This window comes from Ascaphus truei, chromosome 8, assembly GCF_040206685.1.
Source record: "Ascaphus truei isolate aAscTru1 chromosome 8, aAscTru1.hap1, whole genome shotgun sequence".
NCBI lineage: Eukaryota > Metazoa > Chordata > Amphibia > Anura > Ascaphidae > Ascaphus > Ascaphus truei.
The window spans coordinates 42,470,375-42,493,612 of record NC_134490.1 but is presented as its reverse complement, the minus strand read 5'-3'; the positions used below and the strand labels follow the sequence as shown (position 1 = coordinate 42,493,612).

The 23,238-nt window shown below is 43.2% G+C and overlaps 2 protein-coding genes across 3 annotated transcripts in view; one reads left to right on the top strand and one right to left on the bottom strand.

The window, feature by feature from the left end:
- Nucleotides 1-725: 725 nt before the first annotated feature.
- LOC142501603 (ras-related protein Rab-11B-like) lies at nt 726-22,848 on the bottom strand. Of its 2 annotated transcripts, XM_075611683.1 has the most exons (6): nt 22,733-22,809; nt 21,488-21,527; nt 11,899-12,094; nt 9,109-9,302; nt 6,325-6,405; nt 726-1,549 (listed from the first exon to the last, which is right to left on the bottom strand). In XM_075611683.1, coding segments are annotated over exons 2-6 (618 nt in total). In that variant the 5' UTR covers nt 21,489-21,527; nt 22,733-22,809; the 3' UTR covers nt 726-1,403. The 2 variants fall into 2 exon arrangements, with proteins under 2 accessions (XP_075467798.1, XP_075467797.1); XM_075611682.1 differs by lacking the exon at nt 21,488-21,527 and having other exon boundaries at nt 727-1,549; nt 22,733-22,848.
- LOC142501600 (intelectin-1-like) overlaps nt 18,822-23,238 on the top strand; it is a 55,448-nt gene continuing 51,031 nt past the window's right edge. Inside the window, exon 1 of the mRNA XM_075611672.1 lies at nt 18,822-18,958. The gene's annotated coding sequence lies outside the window, so the exon portion shown is untranslated. The remainder of the gene's footprint in view (nt 18,959-23,238) is intronic.

Genomic DNA, 23,238 nt, shown 5'->3' with positions numbered 1-23,238 from the left:
GTTTGGCCATAATGCACAGCGCCACGTTTGGCGAAAACCAAACACAGCATATCAGCACAAACACCTCATACCTACTGTCAAGCACGGTTGTGGAGGGATGATGATTTGGGCTTGTTTTGCAGCCACAGGACCTGGAAACCTTGCAGTCATTGAGTCGACCATGAACTCCTCTGTATACCAAAGTATTCTAGAGTCAAATGTGAGGCCATCTGTCCGACAGCTAAAGCTTGGCCGAAATTGGATCATGCAACAGGACAATGATCCCAAGCACACCAGCAAATCTACAACAGAATGGCTGAAAAAGAAAAGAATCAAGGTGTTGCAATGGCCCAGTCAAAGTCCAGACCACAACCCGATTGAAATGCTGTGGCTGGACCTTAAGAGAGCTGTGCATAGACAAATGCCCACAAACCTCAATGAACTGAAGCAACGATGTAAAGAAGAGTGGGCCAAAATTCCTCCTCAACGATGTGAGAGACTGATAAAGTCATACAGAAAACGATTACTTCAAGGTATTGCTGCTAAAGGTGGTTCTACAATCTATTGAATCATAAGGTATACTTAGTTTTCCACACATGGCTTCTATATTTTGGCTTTATTTTTGTTAAATAAATCATGACACGGTGTAATATGTCATGTGTTGTTGTTCATCTGAGGTTGTATTTACCTAATTTTAAGACCTGCTAAGGATTGTTATTATGTCCTGATATGTAAAACCATAGAATTCAAAGAGGGTGTACTTTCTTTTTCACACAACTGTGTGTGTGTTATATATATACACACACATATAATATATACATACACACACACATACATATATATATACATATATATACACATATATATATACATATATATATATATACATATACACACACATTAAGGAAAAAGTCTGCGTGGTAAGGCACTCCTATTAAGTTGAGACCAAGGTGTCACGGAAGTGGGGAGAAGTACAATATCAGTAAACGAGATCCAGCACTCTTGGGATTTTCAGTCCCATGTCCCAACGAGGAGCGAAACGTCGATCACCTCAAATAAACACACGTTTATGAAAATCTCAAGAGTGCTGGATCTCCCTTTCTGATTATAATATAATTTAATATATATATATATATATACAGTGTTCGACAAACCTATACATTTGCTCGCCCCGGGCGAGTGGATTTAACCTCCGGGCGAGTAAATATTGGCCCAATCAGCACACATTTGGTACTAGGTGGCGAGTAGATTTTTTTGTGTGGCGAGTAGATTTTTTGGTGATTTGTCAACCACTGTATATATATATATATATATATTTTGAGACTACATTTTGAAAGATGTATAATCTGCTTTAACATCATCAGTGCTGAAGGTTTGACACAGGAGTTCATATTGCATGGTACGCTTACGGCCGGTACATCCAATTACAGGTTCTGACAGCACTGCAGCTTGCTGTATTTCTGCCCGTCTGTAGTGGGGGGGACGCTGATATCCACCACGTTATTTCCAGGAGACTCGTCGTGTGCCGACCGCTCTGCGATCTGCTTCTGTGACACTATGCGGTAGATTTCTGCAGGGACAGGTGTGAGAGAAGCCGATACTGTATTTATAGAGTCAGAGCAAGACATTTCAGCTAGATCAAAGATATCACACATTTATAGTTTCAGTCCCATATAGCAAGTTAAAAACAATTATCGCTGTAATGGCTTTTCTTAGAAAGATTCAACCCAACAGTAACTTTTACTTATTTGTATCTTGTAAATAAATGAATGTTTCCCTTTTCTCCAGAAACGCTGAATTCCAGTATATCAGCGACTTCTGTTTATCTGTTTGATTAATCATGGCTTCATCATAACAAAAAAAACCTTTACCTGGGGCTTTGAGGACTAACAGTTTTGTCACTAAAAGATATTAGATACAGATAGTAAAATCCCTCCAAAGCTTTTGATTACTATGGAAATGTAGGGGAAACTCTGGGAGTTTGCAAGGTGTCTCCAAGGGGTTCGCTAAAAAAATGTAATGGGGGATCATAGGTAATATAGTGAAATTCTGTGCCTGTGTGTGAACTGCACACTTAGTAAGCTCCAAACTGCACCTTAGCGTTGGTGGTATAGCTGTCAATTACAGCAGGAGCTCCCAAAGTCGCTCCCCACAATGCTTTGCATCCACAGTGGCAAGGCATTGGGCATGACTTTGTAAGCTTCCACAGTGACATTTTTGTTACTCGTTATGTGTAACTGCTATACATTTCTTTAGCCAAGAGAATAACATTCTTTGTTGTTTTGTAAAGTACAGGCAGTAATGTATGGCATGTTTACACGTCAAAGCAACTTTCCCCATTGAGCCTCATATTCACTAAAGGGTGCTGCGCTTTAGCACAGGGGAGCGCAATATTTTTCCTGTGCGCCCCCCTATCTGGCTGTCCCCCTCTCCTCGCGCCACCCTTCCTTACCGTGGCTCTGACGTTCTGGCGTCATGTTGTCGCGTTGCCATAGCAACGTGACATTACATGACCGCGCAACGTCATTTCACGCTGCGTTGCCATGGCGAAGCATCTCCAGAAGACGTCTGAACCATGGTAAGAAAGAGTTACAGAGGCCTTCACCGCTTCCCCGGCATTTAATTTAATGCCTTCGGGAAGTGCCCCCGCCCCGGTTTGCGCACCCCTGCTTTAGCACACTCTACCTCATATTCAAATGAATGGGAGCTAAGACTTGCTAAAGATTAGCACCCTTTACTGAATATGGACCTTAAGGGGTTCTTTCCTAAAGTGTTAGTGCCAATATGGTTTTGGTTGTAGTTCTAAAAGAAAAAAAAAGTATTGCTTGTGGTTTTAGATTTTTTTTTTTTAACTCAAAATAAGCTTTAAAATGTAAAAATAACATCACAATTCTCCAGAAAATAGTATAAAACAGTTTTATATTAAACTTTTGCAGGGAAACATGTGGAAGATAAATGGCCAGTTTTTAGAACATTGTTAAAAAAACACACTTAGTGTATACCGTTGGATAAAAAATCCAAGTATATGAGCATATGAGTAGCTCGATGGCTGATAATTAACACCATATACATTAACCTTGGTCCCTTGCAGACACACTTACCAGAATGCCCTCCTACTGTCTCTGTACGTTCTTCCTACCTACCAATTAGATTGTAAGCTCTTCAGAGCAGGGACTCCTTTTCCTAAATGTTACTTTTTAAGTCTGAAGCACTTTTTCCCTTTGTGTTATTTATATCTTATTATTTATATGATTGTTACTATCACTGCTGTGAAGCGCTATGTACATTAATGGCGCTATACAAATAAAGACATACATACAAAAAATATAAAATAAATAAGTCTAGACCAATGTGGCTAAATAAACAGGTAGGGTAGGAAATGTTAAAGAAGAGGCAGGCATTTAGATTCTTGAAGCCAGAAGGGACGAAGGCATCATATCAGAATTATAAAGAATGTAACAAACGTTACAAATGGGCAATCAAATTAGCAAAAATGGATAATGAAAAAAGGATTGCAATAGAAAGTAAGATGAACCCTAAAAAGTTATTTAAGTACTTTAATAACTAAACAATTAGAAAAGACAATATAGGACCTTTTCAGTGTGAGAAGGGCAGACAAATTATTGGCGATAAGGAAAAAGTTGAGGAATTAAACAAATTCTTTGCCTCTGTATTTACCAGGGAAGAATTAATTGCAATAGTAGTGCTGCAGGAGGAATCCAAAACCTCTACATTAACTAACAATTGGTTAACTGAGGAAGAAGTTCATAGGCAGCTTGATAAAATTAAAGTAAATAAGGCACCTGGCCCATATGGCATACATCCAAGAGTTCTTAAGACGTTAACTAAGTAATAGTCAGTAATAGCCAAACCACTACATTTAGTATTCTAGGACTCTATTTCCACAGGTTCAGTACCACAAGATTGACGTAAACCAGATGTGGTGCCTATTTAAAAAGGGAACTAGATCACAACTGGGGAATTACAGACCTAAAAGCCTAACATCAATAGTGGGGAAGCTACTTGAAGATTTAGAACGGGATAATATGCAAGAATACCTAATGTTAAACTAAATTATTAGTAATAGTCAGCATGGATTTATGAAGGATAGGTCATGCCAAACTAACCTTATTATTTTCTTTGAGGAGGTAAGTAGGAATTTAGACCAGGGTAATGCAGTTGATGTGGTCCACTTAGATTTTACAATGGCTTTTGATACGGTTCCACACAAAAGGTTAGTGTACAAAATAAAGCAAATTGCACTCGATAAAAATATTTGCACTGGGTTTGAAAACTGGTTGAAGGATAGACAACAGAGAGTTGTAATAAATTGAACTTTTTCAGGTTGGGCTAAAGTTGTAAGTGGAGTGCCACAGGGATCGGTACTGGGACCACTGCTTTTTAACGTGTTTATTAATGACCTTGATGTTGGCATAGAGAGCAAAGTCTCCATCTTTGCTTCTGGCACTAAATTGTGTAAGGTAGTAGAATCAAAGCAGGATGTAATTTCTCTCCAGAAGGAATTGGATAGACTGGAAACCTGGGCAGGTAAATGGCAGATGAGGTTTAATACAGATAAATGTAAGGTTAGGCATTTAGGAAACAAGAATAAACAGGCAATTTACTAATTAAATGGGTTCAAATTAGGAGAATCCTTGATGGAGAAGGATTTAGGAGTGCTTGTAGACAGCAGGCTTAGCAATAGTGCCCAAAGTCATGCAATAGCTGCATAGGCAAACAAGATCTTATTTTGCATTAAACGGACAATGGATGGAAGGGAAATAAACATAATTATGCACCTTTATAAAGCATTAGTAAGACCACACCTTGAATATGGAGTAGAGTTTTGGGCACCACTCCTTAGAAAAGACATTATGTAACTAGAAAAAGTGCAGAGAAGAGCAACCAAATTAATAAAGGGGACGGATAAACTGACTTATGAGGAGAGGCTAGCTAAATTAGATTTGTTTACATTAGAAAAGAGGTGTCTAGGAGGGGATATGATAACTATATACAAATATATTCTGGGACAATACAAGGAGTTTTCAAAAGAACTATTCATCCCACAGGCAGTACAAATGACACAGGGTCCTCCTTTAAGGTGGGAGGAAAGGAGATTTCCCCAGCAACAAAGGAAAGGGTTCTTTACAGTGAGGGCTGTTAAAATGTGGAATTCATTACCCATGGAGACTGTGATGGTAGATACAATAGATATTTTCACAAAAAGGTTGGACATCTTTTTAAAAAGGAAAGCTATAACGGGATATACCAAATAAGCTAACATGGGAAGGATGTTGATCCAGGGAGTAATCTGATTGCCAATATTTAGAGCCAGGAAGGAATTTATTTTTCCCGTTTTGAGATATAATTCGATGATATAATTCACTTGGGTTTTTTGTTTGCCTTCCTCTGGATTAATATACCGGAAGTACAAATATAGGATAAAGTATATGTAAATTTAGTATAGGTTGAACTTGATGGACGTATGTCTTTTTTCAACCTCATCTACTACGTAACTTTGTAACCTAACACTTAATGGAGTGACTGGTAAAGTTGTACAAGTTGTAAAGACAGAGCAGTTGGTATCTCGAATCAAACCTAGGCCCAGATCCACACAAGGATGTTAAGCTTTAGCACACTTTTATTCACATTCATATGAATGGGAGTTAAGGCGTGTAGTAATAATAATAATAATAATAATAGCATGTTCTTGTGTAGCGCTTCTAGTTTTACGTAGCGCTTTACAGAGACATTTTGCAGACAGACACAGTCCCTGCCCCATAGAGCTTACAATCTATGTTTTTGGGAGATATAGTGACTTGCCCAAGGTCACAAGGAGCCGACACCAGGAATTGAACCAGGTTCCCCTGCTTCACACTCAGTGCCAGAGTCAGTGTCTTTACTCACTGAGCAGCTCCTTCAGCCCAACCCATAGTATCTCCATATCTATATAGAAATATAGCAGGGATTATTGCTCCTACTGTTAACACAACATGTTGGAGTATAACGCACAATATCACATACAGCTCAACCCCCTTATAACGCTGTGCTTGGGGTCCAAAGAATCACACTGCGTTATAAGCGTATCGCGTTAGAAATAATGTACTGTACAATAAAGTATTTAAGATACCAATAATCGTGTTGTAAAGTATTCATACAGTAAATAAGAAAATTAGGAGCCACGCCTGTAACGTGTTTTATAAGCGGATTCGCGCTGTAACGGATTGCGTTATAACGGGGTTGAGCTGTAGTTTCTATAGATTATATTTTAACAGAATAATAGAGAGAGGCAGAGTTAATTATGATAATGTAATGCTTTAGTGCCACCGATGTGGAAAACCTTACCTGTCAGAATGCTCTTAAAGGCCTCTTCTACATTAGTGGAATCCAAAGCGGATGTCTCAATAAATGATAAACTGTTCTTTTCTGAAAGATTACAAAAAAAACTAATTTGGTAAACACTTTAGAGACCATGGAGGCAATTCACTAAGCATTGAGCTTTTGCGTACGCATTTGCATTTTGTGATCGTACTTAAAAAAAATGAAGCCAAACGCGGGATTCACTGACAAGTGAAGGGCATTTTGTTAAGGCCGATCACAAAACTGCACTATCGCGCAAGCTGTTTTTCCTGCTGTTGCGCTATAAGTTCTACAGCACGATAGCTGATAGAAAAAAAAGCAGCCTGTAAGAGCTGCATGGAGACGCTGCGTCTCCATGCACGGGTCTTACAGGCGATTGTACAGTAAAATTATTCATTTTAATACTAGTGTACATATGCAGGGGGTCTCCTGAGCTGAACCGCATTGGTTCCAGCCTCGGGGGCCCCCTACTTCATGAGATTCAGGCCCCGTTATGGGGTGCCGGTATCCCTTGTGCTTTTAAATCTCCCGCATCACGTGACCAAGGGATTTAAATACTGCAGGGGGATACCGGCACGCCATAACGGGGCCTGTATCTCATGAAGTAGGGGGTCCCCGAGGCTGAAATCAAGGTGGTTCAGCTCAGGAGTCCCCCCGCACATGAAAACTAGTATCAAAACACACATAATAATAAAAAAATCCTTCATTACCGTAGCGGATAGCCACTATGGTAATGAAGCTGCTTTAATTTAATTTTTATTAATAGTGTGCGGGAGCAAGGGATCTCCTGAGCTAAACCGCATTGATTTCAGCAGGGACCCCCTGCTTCCCGAGTTACAGGCCCAGATATTGGGTGCCGGTATCTCCATTATTTAAATGTCCTGCGTCATGTGACGCGGACGCTTTAAAAATGGCGGTGACACTGACATCCGATGCCCCATACCGGGGCCTGTAACTCGGGAAGCAGGCGGTCCCTGAGCCAGAAATCAATGTGGTTCAGCTCAGGAGACCCCCGGCTCCCGCGCACTATTAAAAAAAATTACATTACAGCAGCTTCATTACCTTAGCGGCTATCCGCAAAGGCAATGAAGAGGTCCCCGCGGGTGTCCGTGGCCCTCGGGTGGCCCCCGCTGGTGTCCGGGGTTCTCCACTGGCCTGCGGTACCAATCCTGTGCCCAAACAAAAAAAACAATACTTTGAAATAAATACAACCCCCCTCCCCCATAACACATACAGTACAGTAATGGCAAAATTACTATTATCCAGATATGGATAATAGTGCATTTGCCCATTTAAAATACAACATTAAGCAGCAGAATAAAGTAAATAAAACTTGCACTCACCCCTGCCAGGCTGCCACGATGAAGGCCGTCCTCATCCTCATCACCATCCACATCCTCCATTGCCATAAACAATGCAATCCAAAATACAATCTAATGTCCCCTAACCCCTTAATCACTTTAGCGGTTAGTAACCGCTATAGTAATTAAGGGGTTAACTCACCCTCTCCCACTACCCACCCAGGAGGCCTAACCACCCTCCCAAGGCAACAACCCTCTCCCATTCATTGGTACAGTGGGTACATCATGCTCATATAATATGGACCTGATTTACCACTATAGCAATAAATGGTGAACTAAACAAAAAACAGGCCCAAAATGATCGCACAACTTTTTTTCACAGACTCTTTTTTTGGTGAAAAAAAGCCTTTCAAGAGCGATACTGCACTGTTATCACTGCTGTGTGAATCGCGCTGCAGGCCTTATCGCACTTAAAGGGCATTTATCTCAATTAAAAGCAGTTATCACTGCTTTGTGAATCGCGCTGCAGGCCTTATCGCACTTAAAGGGCATTTATCTCAATTAAAAGCAGTTATCACTGCTTTGTGAATCGCGCTGCAGGCCTTATCGCACTTAAAGGGCATTTATCTCAATTAAAAGCAGTTATCACTGCTTTGTGAATCGCGCTGCAGGCCTTATCGCACTTAAAGGGCATTTATCTCAATTAAAAGCAGTTATCACTGCTTTGTGAATCGCGCAGCAGGCCTTATCGCACTTAAAGGGCATTTATCTAAATTAAAAGCAGTTATCACTGCTTTGTGAATCGACCCCCATGTCTTCATAAGGACATACATAAATTGAGAGCTTGGGCAAAGAAAGGCTACTGAAACGCTACATGGTCTATATCAGAAAAGACTGAGTAACTTGTAACAATTACAGATTGCATAAGGGAGAGGGGGAAATAATAAAAACTTTCATATATATCAAGGGTATAGGAAGATAGCATATTACACCGAAAGAGATGTCAGAGGTCATGCTCTGAATCTGGAGGCTCAGGAAATGTGAAGAAGTTCTTCACTTAAAGGGTGGTGAAGTTATATACCAACTTAAAATTCCAGGGGACTTAAAAGGGGGGATTGAGGGTGATGGGATAAACACACACTGCGAGATAAATAAAAAGAATGGCATGACCAGACCTTAACCCATGATGGTACTCCCTATTTTTACAATGTTAACGGTACCCTAAGCTCAAGTGCTGTTGGCTCCTCATGTATTTGTATACTGCACCCACTTCAAAATATATTGTTGAACCACTAAGGGGCTTATGCTATATGCTCCAAAGCATGATTTCCATGGAGAATTTCTGCTGAAATTGGACCGATCGTCCACTTTGGCAGATATAGAATTCACCCCTAAGGGTCAGTCCCCCGACGGAGCCAATTGTAATGAGCAGTTTTTAATGACAGGTGACTAACAGAGATATACTTGCCTGCAAATGCTCGGGCCTCGTCAGTGGGGACAGCTCGGAGGTGACGCAGGTCGCTCTTGTTCCCGACCAGCATTATGACAATGTTATTGTCCGCATGGTCCCTCAGCTCCTTGAGCCAGCGCTCCACGTTCTCGTAGGTCAGGTGTTTGGCGATGTCATAAACCAGCAGGGCTCCCACTGCGCCCCTGTAATAACTGAGGGAGAGGGGAGCACCTTAGTACTAAAGGCAGATCTGCTGTCAAACCGTTGATATGTCTTGCAAAAAATACTGATACTGTTACTGATTCCAAATCATTGTAGCTTTATTAACCATTGCCACAAAGTCTTTGAACAATATTTTAGAAAAGTTTATGCAATATTGAGGCTGATATGTAAAACAATTGCCTTTCCCAGTTGATATGAGGAGTTAACCTGCTCTGCATACCACAATGTCAAGTGTATTGATGGACATACTCTCCGGCTAGAGGCTGAGAGCAGAAGAAATGAATAAGCCCATTGGAGAGTGAGGAGCTGGGATGTTATGGCAACAGGAGTATTGTATTGTATTGTATGTCTTTATTTATATAGCGCCAAAAGTGTACTCAGCGCTTCACAAAGAATACAGTACAGGGAATTATAATAATACAATAAGTGCAGCAAAATCAAACAATAGGAAAGGGAATCCCTGCCCTGAAGACCTGACAATCTAAGAGGTTTGAGGGGAAACTTACAGAGACAGCAGGAGAGGAAATAAGTCCTGTAGATGGGGGTGCTTGGCCACAATAGGTGGTAGGAGTGACTGTGGGACAATAGCCATGAGTGCAGGCTATTGGGATGCTTGATTTGTGAGGCGAGTTTTAAGGTTAGTCAGTATTAAAATGAAAAGTTTTTCACCATTTACATGGGAAGAGATGGCAGGGAGGCATGGGTGAGAGCAGGTGTGTATGTCTGGCTTCAGGCTTAGGGGAGATCCCCAGCAGCAGAAAGGAGTAGATAGAGGGTGTGAATAGAGGATCTGTGTGGGTGTTTTTTTATTGTGGGGTAAAGAAGTTGTTGGGAGAGAGGTGTATAAATAATGGTGCAGTGGGGAGTGGGGAAGTTTGAGAGAACAGAGACATTCACAAAGGAGTGCGAAAACAGTAAACAGAAAAGGCAATAGGAAGGGAGTGTGGAAGTGTGGAAAGACACAACCAGGGAGAAGTGACCTGAGAGTCAGATCCACATGAGAGAGAAAAGAGAGAGGACCCGTCCCGAGAAGCCCGGTAGATGAGAAAGCATGGTCGCAGAGCCTAAAAGACCAACAGGACGGCAAGATGAGAGAGGTGGTTCAAATTTGTGAGTCATAAATCCGGAAAGCAGCAGGGTGATCGCTCCTAAGGCCTTGATTATACCAAGTGCTGCAAGGCTGCAACGCTATTCTGTGATGTCACCCAGCGCTGCACCGAGCAGCATCTTGATTATACGGGGGAGGGAGAGCAGATGAGGCTTGGAGGCGAGGCAGAGGCGTGCCCATGAGCGGATCACCCTCATTGGCTGAGCCGCTCAGGTGACACGGCCGTCGCAAGGAAAAACTAATTTTTTATGTCTCTTCCCCAGCTGTCCGCTTTGCAGTTGGTGCACCGCGACTGTCGCTTGCAGTATAATCACTTGCATTAGAGGTAAGCTACATTGTTTTGGCGCCACTACATGCGATGCCGCGTGCGTTTTTGTGTATAATCACGGCCTTAAACACACCAGTATCCTTTGTAAGTACCCTGGGCACAACACTGCTTGTACAGTAACAGGCCAGCAACCATTTCAACTATATAACACTACACACGTTCCAACCCTGTGCTGGCACCTACAGTGGCCCTTTTAGTTAGCACACAGCCACTGGAGCTGATTAAGTGACTCTGTGGGACATGTACGCAGCGAGGTTTGCTGCATGCATATTGCCTTAAGTCTTGTCTGGGGTCTACTGATTTTTAAGGCCACTGCATGCAATTCCTTCGTTCCCTACCTATAAAGTACTATTATTTAGAAGATATGTGTCCCGCTGCGTTTTCTGACCACAGTCCGGTACTTTGCAGGCTGAATATTCTCTCTCAGGTACAGAGGAGGCGGACAGGCCCCCGCCCTAGTATATACATATAGGCAAATAAAGAGGGGTAACACACACATACATAGTGATACACACAGAGCAGACTGATTCATATACACACACTGTATATACGCTGATACACACAGAGCAGACTGACTCAGATGTACACATTCTGTACATACATTGATAGGCACAGATCAGACTGACTCCAATACATACACACTGTATATACACTGATATACACAGAGCTCTCCCTTCAGCCGCACTAACAGGATCGGTCTAACCAAGATTGTGAGTCTCTCAAATTTGGAGACACACAGTCTGGCCCTTAAGTCACCTAGTGGGTCAGGACAGTAGGATAGAAACTTTTGACTGCCAAAGAGGCCATGGCTCCAGAATGCCACAGCCCCCATGGCACATCGCAATCATGTGACCGTGGTGTCATTTATCATGGAAACGGAAGAGGATTCCATCTCTTCCATTTCCCGGCGTGCCAGATTGCATTTGGAATGCAATCTCTTCTAATAACTAGCTAAAAGGGCCCATGACATAGCCACTAAGTCACAGAGCCCCTGGACATAGTGGCTCTCATGGAGCACTCAGAGGGTTAAAAGTTAGAATCACCCTCTTATACATCCCTAACCTCAACTCCCCAAAGCAAGGGGCTACTCCTCTATTTACAAGACATGACCCTTACAGAAGATTAGAGCACTCGGGAATGCGTTACTCACGCGGAGGTGATCGCTCGGTATCTCTCTTGTCCGGCCGTGTCCCAGATCTGAGCCTTTATGGTCTTGCCGTCCACCTGGATGCTTCTGGTGGCAAATTCCACCCCGATGGTGCTCTTACTCTCCAGGTTGAATTCATTGCGAGTGAAGCGAGACAGGAGGTTACTCTTCCCCACCCCGGAGTCTCCAATCAGCACCACTGTGGGGAGAGAGTCATCAAAGTCAACAAACTGAGCTAAGACACACTTTTAAAGGAGCATTCCAAGATTTTTTTTTTACAATTTTTTAAAAAATATATATATATATATATATATATATCCCTGCAAGGCTCCCTAGGGAGGTTACATCAAGGCAGTTGTGTGTTTGACATCAGCAATGATTTACCTTGTCTCGGGGTGCTGTCTGTGGTCAGCTGGGCGATAGAAATTATGGGTGCCAGGTGTTTTATAATACAACTTCAATATATATTTATGTTCCCATGTGTAGGAACATTGCAGTCCCTGTTACATATAGATTAATATAGTTATACTTAATTTCTTCCATACCAAAGTCACTTTTGGTACATGTCTTCCCAGAGTGCCCACTCTTAACACTCATGGGAGGCACATTTACTTGATATAGTAGCTTCTTCATCTTATGGACTGGACCCCCTTATTAACTACATTTTGAAGGTCCCTTTTACTGCGAGACCCTACTGAGATCCTGGCCTGTTTTATGCAATGTTACTGTTACCTTCTAGTCGTGTTCTGAAATGGCCACTTCCTCAGATTGTATTGAATACTGTGGATGGGGATCCACTTATAGGGCTGATCCCCAGACATCCTGGGGGATTTTCTGCTTTGCCCACGAAGGCATGTCTGCATTCGGTTACTGGGACATGCTCTTTCCATGTGGCCATACTATGAGATCCTTACTATACCTAAATGCAACACAATAAAAGGGGGTCCTGATCTATACTATACATTAGGGAAAATATCCCCTACCTCTACTCCCGAGGCTTCTCTCCCTCTGTCATGCTGGAACCTAACTCCCAGAACTCCCGGCTTCCTTCTTTATGCCTCGTGTAACACAGTAGCTCTATGGCACCCTCCCCCCACAGAGTGGAGCCTAGCATTCACTGCTCACCATTAACACCTTGTAGTACACTAATAAACCCACAGGAGATGGGGGTTACATATATATATAATTGAAAAAAATGGGGAAAACTGTAATGCACCCCCGATGAAGACAGAGGGTGACTAAAAATGTATATATAAAAAAAGTTTATTGAGTCATTGACAATAAGACCGACATGTTTCGCGCATAGTGACTCCTGAGGAAGCCGTCATCAGTAACAGCGAAACGCGTAGAGATCATGGCTTACAGCAGTCTTGTGAGGGACAGGACAGAGAGGCAAGTCTGGAGGTATCTGAGACGTCTAGGATCGAAGATCGCGCAACCGGAAGTGATGTGTTGGAGCCTTCAGACACGGAAGAGGTTGTCGGCGTGGGTCCTGCGACATGGAGAGGTGAGATCGTGACTTACCTGCATATCACCTTGTATACCGATTGTGCCCATTAGCTACTTCCAGAGAGTAAGCCTCCATTTGTGAGCTGCTTGTTTTATAAATGATTGTGTATGACCTGCACTATGTTTGTGTCTCTTTCTGTCCGAGGCTGCTGATTCATCATCACATAAGATCCAGGTTTATCATACATCACTGGTTGGATCACTGCTCCTTTGTGTCTGCTCTATTGTGAGTAGGCATTTGTTGGGGTTTCTTTGAATTTTATTCTTTACTAGCTGAGAGACCCGGCGTTGCCCGGGATGTAAATGCGTAATAGGTAGTATTATTTATAAATGGTGGAACAATAGGTGACTATTTGTTGTAAAGGTTGGATAATAATGTGGAAAAGAAAGATGGAATAAAATGTAATACGATGTTGTTTAAAAACGGTTTATTGTAAACACACCACAGTACAATGTACAATGTACAATGTATAAAGGGGAGTGGTGGAGGGGGGGGGGAAAGGGGAGGGGGGAAAGGGGAGTGGGGGAGGGGAGGGGGGAAAGGGGAGTGGGGGAGGGGAGGGGGGAAAGGGGAGTGGGGGAGGGGAGGGGGGAAAGGGGAGTGGGGGAGGGGAGGGGGGAAAGGGGAGTGGGGGAGGGGGGGGGGAAAGGGGAGTTGGGGGGAAAGGGGAGTGGGGGAGGGGGGTGGAGAGCAGTGGGCATATGTATTGTCATAATTTATGTATGTGCATGCCCCCCCCCCTCCGGGCGTCCGTCCCCCCGCTGGTTCGGCGGGTGGTCGCTCCCCTGTTCCCTGTGACTCGCGGCTCGCCCCCCCCCGTTCCCTGTGACTCGCGGCTTGCCCCCCCCCCGTTCCCTGTGACTCGCGCTCCCCCCCCCCCCCGGTGCTCGCTTGGTCCCCCGATGTGCCGCCCGGCTGAGTGAGGCATGCAGGCGGCGGCAGGAAGCGCCCTGTGTGGGCCTGTGTGTTCCTGTGTGGGCCTGTGTGTTCCTGTGTGGGGCCTGTGTGGGCCTGCAGCCTCGCGCCTGAAATAGGAGAGTTACTGGCAGTGGTGTGACTTACCTGAGGGGGAGGTAGCGCCGGGGAGGTAAGGGAGCGGCTGGGGTAGGAGGGCCACGGTTCCCCTCCGTCTGGAGCCGGTGCAGGGTGGCACATGTGATGGGGGGGGGGGGGGGGGCGGACAGAGGGTGTGTGTGTGTGTGTGTGTGTGTGTGTCCTGTCTGTATATGTGTGTCCTGTCTGTGTATCTCAGTGTGTGTGTGTGTATCTGTGTGTGTCTCAGTTTGTGTGTGTGTGTATCTTTGTGTGTGTCTCAGTGTCCTGCCTGTGTGTGTCTGTGTGTGTATCTCTGTGTGAGTGTATGTGTGTGTCCGGCCAATGAGAGGTGTGCGGGGGCAGGCCAAGGGAGCCAATGAGATTGCCGCTAGGGACACAGGGAGGGACACAGGGAGACACATACAGACACGGACACATAGAACACTTTCACAAATATATAGTAGATTGTGTAGCAATATTGCACTATATATATATTTTTATTATTCTATGGCTTCCCGCATCGCTCCCCTGGGATTGGAGGAAGATATGGTAATATGTCGAACAGCCTATGCTGAGGGTTGAGTAAAGTTGGTTTTTGCCTCTTAATTATTGCACCTATATCACTGGTTTTGTGCGTGAGCATTTTATTACACACCTGAGTTTGCCCTGTTTATCACTTAATTTTGGGATAATTAGTTATATCACTTATTATTATTAATTATTATTGTCACATTAATCACTTTGGGAGTGATAGAGCACCATCTAGTGCTTTTTTTGGTATATAACAGTACATACACAGTCCGGTACTCCTTCTGAGACGCTTCTCGCTGGCGATAGCTTACTTCCTCCGAGTTGAATAGGTTCCTCAGGCTCTAGGAGGTAGTCGGGAACGGAAGGTGGAGAACGAGGTTGCAAAGATTGACCGCCTCCTCTGCGCTGGGTTCTCTCGGCTCTCCGTTCCTTTAGATGTTGGTCAATGTGAATTTAGAGAGCCATAAGGTCCTCCAACTCGGATGGTCGTTCAAGGGTGGCAAGCTCATCCTTGAGGTTCTCTAAAAGCCACTGCCAGAAGAACGCGATGAGTACCTCATTGTTCCAATCGGTCTTGGCAGCAAGAGTCCGGAACTCGATCGTGTAGCGTGCGACTGCCAGGGTACCTTGGAAGATGTGAAGGAGGGATGAGGAACCCATCACTTTGCGGGCCGGTGTGTCGAAGACCCGCCTGAGTTCCTGGGTAAATAAAGGTTATTGGTGAGATTTGGTCTGATCTTCCAAATAGGCGATGCACAGCCCAAAGCCTCACACGTCAAGACGGAGACAATATACGCCACATGGGAACCTTGCGAGATTAACCGGGAGGGTGATAGTTCAAATTCGATAGAGAACCGATTCAGGAAACCGAAACATCCGAGTGGATCCCCGCCATAGCAGTTAGGAGTATGGAGCGTGGTTCCGAGGAGGCATGCGTGACAGCCGGTTCCGGTACTACTGCTGTGGTGAAGGCAGGGGGTGCCGCTGCACACTGTACCATGTCCGAAGCAGACTGTATGGTGGTCTGGAGCTGATCCATCTGTTTCTCGTTCCGGTCCAGGTATAGTTCCAGTTGATGGAACAGGCTTGGTGCAGGGTCAGGACTCGATCCACCTCAGCGGGGTCCGTGTTTGTGGGGCTGAGCATACTGTAACGAGTGCTCGCCGCAAACAGGATGGTATCGCGAGGCTGAGGTGGGGATAGGATACACCGACCTGGAGCCGGGAAGTCGCATCTGTATTGCGGGTATCATAGTTGTGGGTAGCCGGTTCAGGGTTGGAGAGGTGCAGACTGTAGGGGACACTTAGCCGAGGATTGGAGACGTGCGGATTGTGGGGGTAACTAGCAAGGTTGAGGGTCAGAAAAGTCAGTGGTCGGCAAGGCAAGACCAGGCAGAGTGCTGCAGGGTTGTTGTATTTTAATGTTTATTAGGGGTAGAGGAGGTGGGTAAATGGGGGTACTTGGCCCCAGGTGGGTGGTTAGACCTTAAGGGAAGGTTGTGGGAGGAGTTAACCCCTTCATTACCATAGATGTGGTAACTGCTATGGTAATGAAAGGGTTAACCCTTCCCGCTACACTCCCGGTAGGCCTAACCACCTACTCTGGGCCAAGTACCCCCTTCATCCACCCCTTCTACCCCAAGAAATATTAAAATACAACAACCCTACTACCCAATCCCTCTACCCCCAACACCTCCCCCAACACATACAGTACAATAATGGGCAAAATTCCTATTATCCAGATCTGGATAATAGCGGATTTGTCCATTAAAAATAAAACATTACCCAGCCAGCATAAAGTAAATTAAAGTTGAACTTATCCCTGCCAGGATGAAGGCCTTCATCATCTTCCTCCTCGTCTTCCTCATCCTTCATGGGCAGCAAAATTACAATAAAATAATAAAATACTGGCCACTATATTAGTAACCGCTATAGTAATAAAGTGGTTAACCCCCCTCCCCCACTACCCTCCCTGGGGCAACTACCCCCACACCCTGTACCCATTGATTATCACAGTGGTAAACCATGCCCCCAATATGGGCATGGATAGCCTTTCACCATTATCACCCAGCACACAGCACTTCCACTGTAGCAAGGGATTCTGGGAAATGACATGCAAATGAGCACATAGTGCCACCTTTTGCTTCAAAACCATTAACATGGTTCCCTATAGGCTTTTGTAACTTTTACCCACCATAACTTAACTAAGTATGGTAAAACCTATCTTTGCTTCATTTTTGCATAGCCAGTATAACCAACCCCACACTGATGAGACCCATTAAGGTAGAAACAGCTGTCTGTGGGTGGGTTTACTGGCTATGCATCTTAACTCTGGCTGTGCTCAAAGCTGTGACCATGCAGCAAGCTTAAGCCTATAGGGAACCATGTCAATGGTTTTGAAGCAAAAGGGGGTACTGTGTGCTCATTTGTGTGTGATTTCCCAGAATCCCTTGCTGCAGTGGAAGTGCTGTGTGCTGGGTTATAATGGTGAAAGGCGGGGTTGCAGACCTGTCTAAGACATGCAAATGAGCATACAATAATATTTCTATTTGCTATATATATATATATATATATATATATATATATATATATATATATATATATATATATATATATATATATACATACACACACATACATTTTTTGTACAATTATTACAATTACAATTACAATTATTCAATTGTATTGTATTGTATGTCTTTATTTATATAGCGCCATTAATGTACATAGCGCTTCACAGCAGTAATACATGTGGTAATCAAATAAATAACAGATAATATAAATAACAGATCATGGGAATAAGTGCTTTAGACATTAAGGAAGAGGAGTCCCTGCTCTGAGGAGCTTACAGTCTAATTGGTAGGTAGGGAGAACGTACAGAGACAGTAGGAGGGAGTTCTGGTAAGTGTGTCTGCAGGGGGCCAAGCTTTATGTATCATGTGTTCAGAATAGCCACAGTGCTATTCATAAGCTTCTTTAAGCAAGTGTGTCTTAAGGTGGATCTTAAAGGTGGGTAGAGAGGGTGCTAGTCGGGTATGGAGGGGAAGGGCATTCCAGAGGTGAGGGGCAGTCAGTGAAAAAGGTTTAAGGCGGGAGAGGGCTTTACATACAAAGGGGGTAGAAAGAAGACATCCTTGAGAAGAACGCAAGAGTCTGGATGGTGCATAACGAGAAATTAGGGCTGAGATGTAAGGAGGGGCAGAAGAGTGTAAAGCTTTAAAAGTGAGGAGAAGAATGGAGTGTGAGATGCGGGATTTGATCGGAAGCCAGGAGAGGGATTTCATGAGGGGAGATGCTGAGACAGATCTCGGAAAGAGTAGAGTGATTCTGGCAGCAGCGTTTAGGATAGATTGTAGGGGAGACAGGTGAGAGGCAGTAAGGCCGGACAGCAGGAGGTTACAGTAATCAAGACGGGAGAGAATGAGGGCCTGAGTCAGAGTTTTAGCAGTCGAGCAACAGAGGAAAGGGCGTATCTTTGTTATATTGCGGAGGAATAAGCGACAGGTTTTAGAAATGTTTTGAATGTGAGGGGCGAATGTGAGAGAGGAGTCGAGTGTGACCCCAAGGCAGCGTGCTTGGGCTACTCGGTGAATGATCGTAGTTCCAACAGTAATGTGGAAGGAGGTAGTAGGGCCAGGTTTGGGAGGAAGTAATGAGTTGCAGGCCGTCTGACTTTGTGTGTGCTACTTTTCATAAGAAGCACACTTTTCTTTCCAGCGGGCAAAGAAAATATGCCCCCTCTGGCAGAATAGGGACTACGTTGGAACCACGGCACACAGGGAAAGGGTTAAACTCATTGTCTTTCCTGTCCAGGAAATGGGAATGTTTAATATGCTGACTGTGCAGGGAGGAGGAGGAGGGAGAGGAGAGACCTGACACAGGCTGATAGCGGAGATACCACCGGAAGACTGAATTTATACTATGCAACATCCTTCCCCTGCACCGGCGAGATTATCAAAGACAAACGGACACACGATGAGGCAATAGGGTAAACTCCCAACAGACAACCAGGCTCGAAATTCAGCAGCCTGGCGTGCAAAGCTGTTTTTAGCCATTTATAAAGGCTGCCTCTGGATAGGTTTTCTGGTTCTGCACTTAGAAGCTTAAGACAAAAGCCTATGTTTAATATGATCGGAAGCTAAAATGTGACGCTTATTTTGTCCGCTGTTTGATGTGTAAAAATGGGGTTAATAGACCTCGTAGTAAGAGAATTCTGTCTATATTTCCAATTTATGGTTGTTCTCCCTGAAATAATATAACTTGAACACTGTTGCAGAGAGCTGCATCCAAGACCAGCACATGCAGGACTCCTAAAGAGTACTGGTTCCATGTTACAACCTCCAAGGACAGGTGGTGGAGGTTACATACAGCAAAGAGACACAAGAGCCTAAATATGGTAAAAATCTAGGGATCGAATGGGGTCTGAGGCAGGGAAGAGGGCTCCTTATTTTCTCCTTATTTGTGGTACAGTACATATAATGGGGATGTCTACAGTATTTGCAATATCAGCTATGTTAGTAGATATCTTGCTATGGCCCATAACTAAATGGTGATAAGCTTTGGCCCGTTTTTACTCCCATTCATTTGAATAGGAATTAGCGTGTAATAAAGCTTAGCACCATTTAGTGAATATGGGCCTATATATGTAATGTATATTATATTTACCATCTTCTTAAACCAATGAATGAGGGAGTAGTGAATTGTAGCAGTTGCAAGCTTTACAAACCCCCCAGCTGGCCTCATTGGTTAAACATCATTGTACTAAGAGGGGTGACATGAAGTTAACATGTTATTCTCTGTTAACTATTATAACCCACGATGCTAATTATTATCTTACTGCGACCTTTTCCCTTTAAAGGTGCAATCCTATGTCGCCATCTATAAAACAACCTTGTGTAAAGAATTGAGGAATCTAATTAGGTCCCCCCCACCCACCCAAAAAAAAAAAAATTTTGGCAAATATTTGGCTGCTTTGATTGTTTGGGAAATTACTTACACACTGAATTTCTTTGGGGCCTTGCCGTGAAGGGGTTAATGATGCCATCTGCCATTTATAGCTGTTGAGCCCTAATGCAGCACCTGATGCTCTTTAACCACTGCTCAAGTTCACTGTCAGGCACACAGGCACTATACACATACACTGATATGCACACTCACACGTGTACATGGATAGACAGTCCCACATATGCTTGTGCACTGTTATTGCCGATTGACTATTACCCAGCCTGCAATATTATCTATGCTATAATGTACTGCAGCGAGAGGCACAATACAAAATGCTGACTCTGCTGAGACAGTCACTGATTACAGCTGGTTGCCCTTTTTGGCACACTATTAACATTTCAATGCAGCAGCCTGATTTAGCATCAGCTCCAGGAAACCCGGAGGTCAAAGTCTTCTCTTAGGCTGCGCTTATAGTGCCGGCGACAGCGATGCGACATCGTGTCAAAACAAATGCATTGCCGCCGTCACGTGCGCTTATAGTAAGCGCTGCGTGACGGAGAGACAGCTTGGTTGCGATCACTGGAAGTAATCTCTATTTGATTTTTCCAGCGACCGCAGCCTGATATCACCGTCACCGGCAATATAAGCGCAGCCTTAGTCATTGTGCAACTCCTAGAAAGCTTAAAAATCAGAATCTGCCATTGGATACAATGCAGGTGGATTTTTAAGAATCCGCACTCAGATTCCATATTGAATCCGAAATCCACATGGCGGATTAATAATTTGCGGTTGAATTGGGTATTTTTGATCATCTTTTATCAACACTGTATATATTTACACTTAGTGAGTTCAATTATTAAATAAAGCTTTTTTGTTTATTTAATATTCTGCCATGATCACTTGTCTCATGGGCATACATTTTGTTACCATTTTGGAACTGGACTAACCCAGATATAGAACACGAGTTCCTTTAATGAACATTATTAGAAGACTATCCATCTCTGCTATAAGACATATTATTGTGGATGAGTGCAATTTGTGGGATAATTCTTTCTTGATCCCATTGGATCATTTATTGTACCAAAATTAGATTGTAAACTCTTCGAGGCAGGGACTCATTGTGCCTGCAAAATTCTATGTACATGCACTGTATGTTGTACTGCTGTCTATGTTGACAGCACTGTATAAAAAAGTTATTATACTATATTATCTATCTATCCACACGCGTACATGTATGAATATACTTTTATACAAATTGCTTTTTTTTTCTCATATAAACATATATACAGGGATTTCTAAAAATTTCCACTTTTGTGGTTTTATAACTATCTGTTAAGTATAAGCTTCCTTCGTAAGTGTATATATTGTGTGTTGTATATAGTACATTAAGGATACTTGTTGCTGGAACTAACATGAACTACCAGAGGGACCTACTGGTTGCTGTATATAGCTCTGCATGTTCTTAAACAGCTCTGCATGTTTTTATGTTGAGTGCTTAAATGCTGACATCACTACTATTTTTTTTCATCCTGGGGAAAGGGAAGCTTTTAGGCGAAACCTGACATTTCCTTACTGTTTCCTGAGCTTTGTTAGATCAGGAAATAAAGGGGCCCCTGTAGAGAAAGTGAGAGGGGTTTTAATACAGAGATAGCATTGTTGGATACCCTGCATTCAACACAACAGCAGCTGAGTTGCACTTCTAGGGAGGATGCCAACATCTAGTATATACACAAACACACACACACACACACAACAATAAACACAGGCATTATTTTAGAGGATGCTCGGTTACAGAGAGCTATGTATTGTCACATCTTTATACATACATACATATATATACACACACACACACACACACACACACACACACACACACACACACACACACACACACACACACACACACACACACACACACACACACACACACACACACACACACAACGAGTAGGCACTCCAATATGCAAACTGTTAAACCGATACAGTGTATATAACTGCATGTATTGCCATTACAGATACACTGAAACTCCAACATTGGCCACATGAAAATAGGTTCAAGAGAGCACTTCCTATGAAGGCTCACACATGCAATGCAGTTTTTGCATAGAGCATGCTTCATTAAAACATTTTTTGGACTTTTTTGTATCTATTCATATACACATAAAATAGAGACGTGATACATTTCCTACAACAGCCTGATTATGTATCAAATCAGTCATTGATCTTCAAGCTGCTGTAATTAGTGGATGGTTCTGAGCTTTAACTGGTGGGAGTCAGGCAGTGCAGAACTATGGGCAGAAATAGGTACAATACAATAGGTACCGCGGGTTTCAATAGGTACAAGACAAAAAATATAGATGCAGTACTTGCTACAGGTACAATTAGAGGACATGGATACACAGTGTATACACAGCAACTAAATGTATCATTACAGATACGGTGTATATAAGAGCATGTTCATACATACAATGTAGAAAAATGCTTGTATTTTAACTACAGATACATAGTGTATATAGGCATGGCTGCATATTCTATACATACGTGCATGTAGTATCTCTCTATTCACAGTATATATATATATATATATATATATATATATATATATATATATATATATATATATATATATATATATATATATATATATATATATATATATATAAATAAAAGAGCATGTGCATACATACCATGTATATACATGTATTATAATTACAGATACATACTATTGTATATAGGTGCATATCAGAACTATATATGTACACACACACACTGATCTGCAGCACAGTACTCCTGTCACACTGCAGGAGACTCCGCTCACCTTTAAATAAATAATCATACTCGTCATCTCGGGTCCCCATGTCGCTGTGTCCTGGGCTAGGAAGGGTCAGATGATGACAATAAAAGGGCTGATCAGCTGTGTGAGCTCAGACTGGGAGAGGCGGAAACCAGGGATAGCGACACCTACTGGGGACTGAGTTCGTACATACTAAAGAGCACAGATAGATTGGCTACTAGATCAGAGAGAGGAGCCAAGAGAGACTGAGTGAGTGAGAGACAGAGCTCAGAGAGCGTGAGTGACAGAGTGAGAACTAGAGACTGAGGGGTACAGCAGATCCACAAAGCTATGTTAAATCAGGGCAACAAAAGTAAATAATTGCCGGACTTTAGCTTCCCTGACTTTAACAGAGATCCACAAAGCTAAATATATACCCAAAAACAACATCTGTTATGCCCCTCATTTTCATATGGGTAACACAATGTTAGCCAGCCAACATTGGAATAAGGCACCCCCGGCGCTAGCTGGCAGTAACACTGGCACACTTT

Bases quoted from the DNA above. Each gene is read 5' to 3' on its own strand.
- LOC142501603 (XM_075611682.1), bottom strand. From the start codon at position 22,772: ATGGGGACCCGAGATGACGAGTATGATTATTTATTTAAAG. The intron at 12,095-22,732 runs GTGAGCGGAGTC...CTCTCCCCACAG, and splicing joins GTATGATTATTTATTTAAAG to TGGTGCTGATTGGAGACTCC. The intron at 6,406-9,108 runs GCAAGTATATCT...GTAATCTTTCAG, and splicing joins CGAGGCCCGAGCATTTGCAG to AAAAGAACAGTTTATCATTT.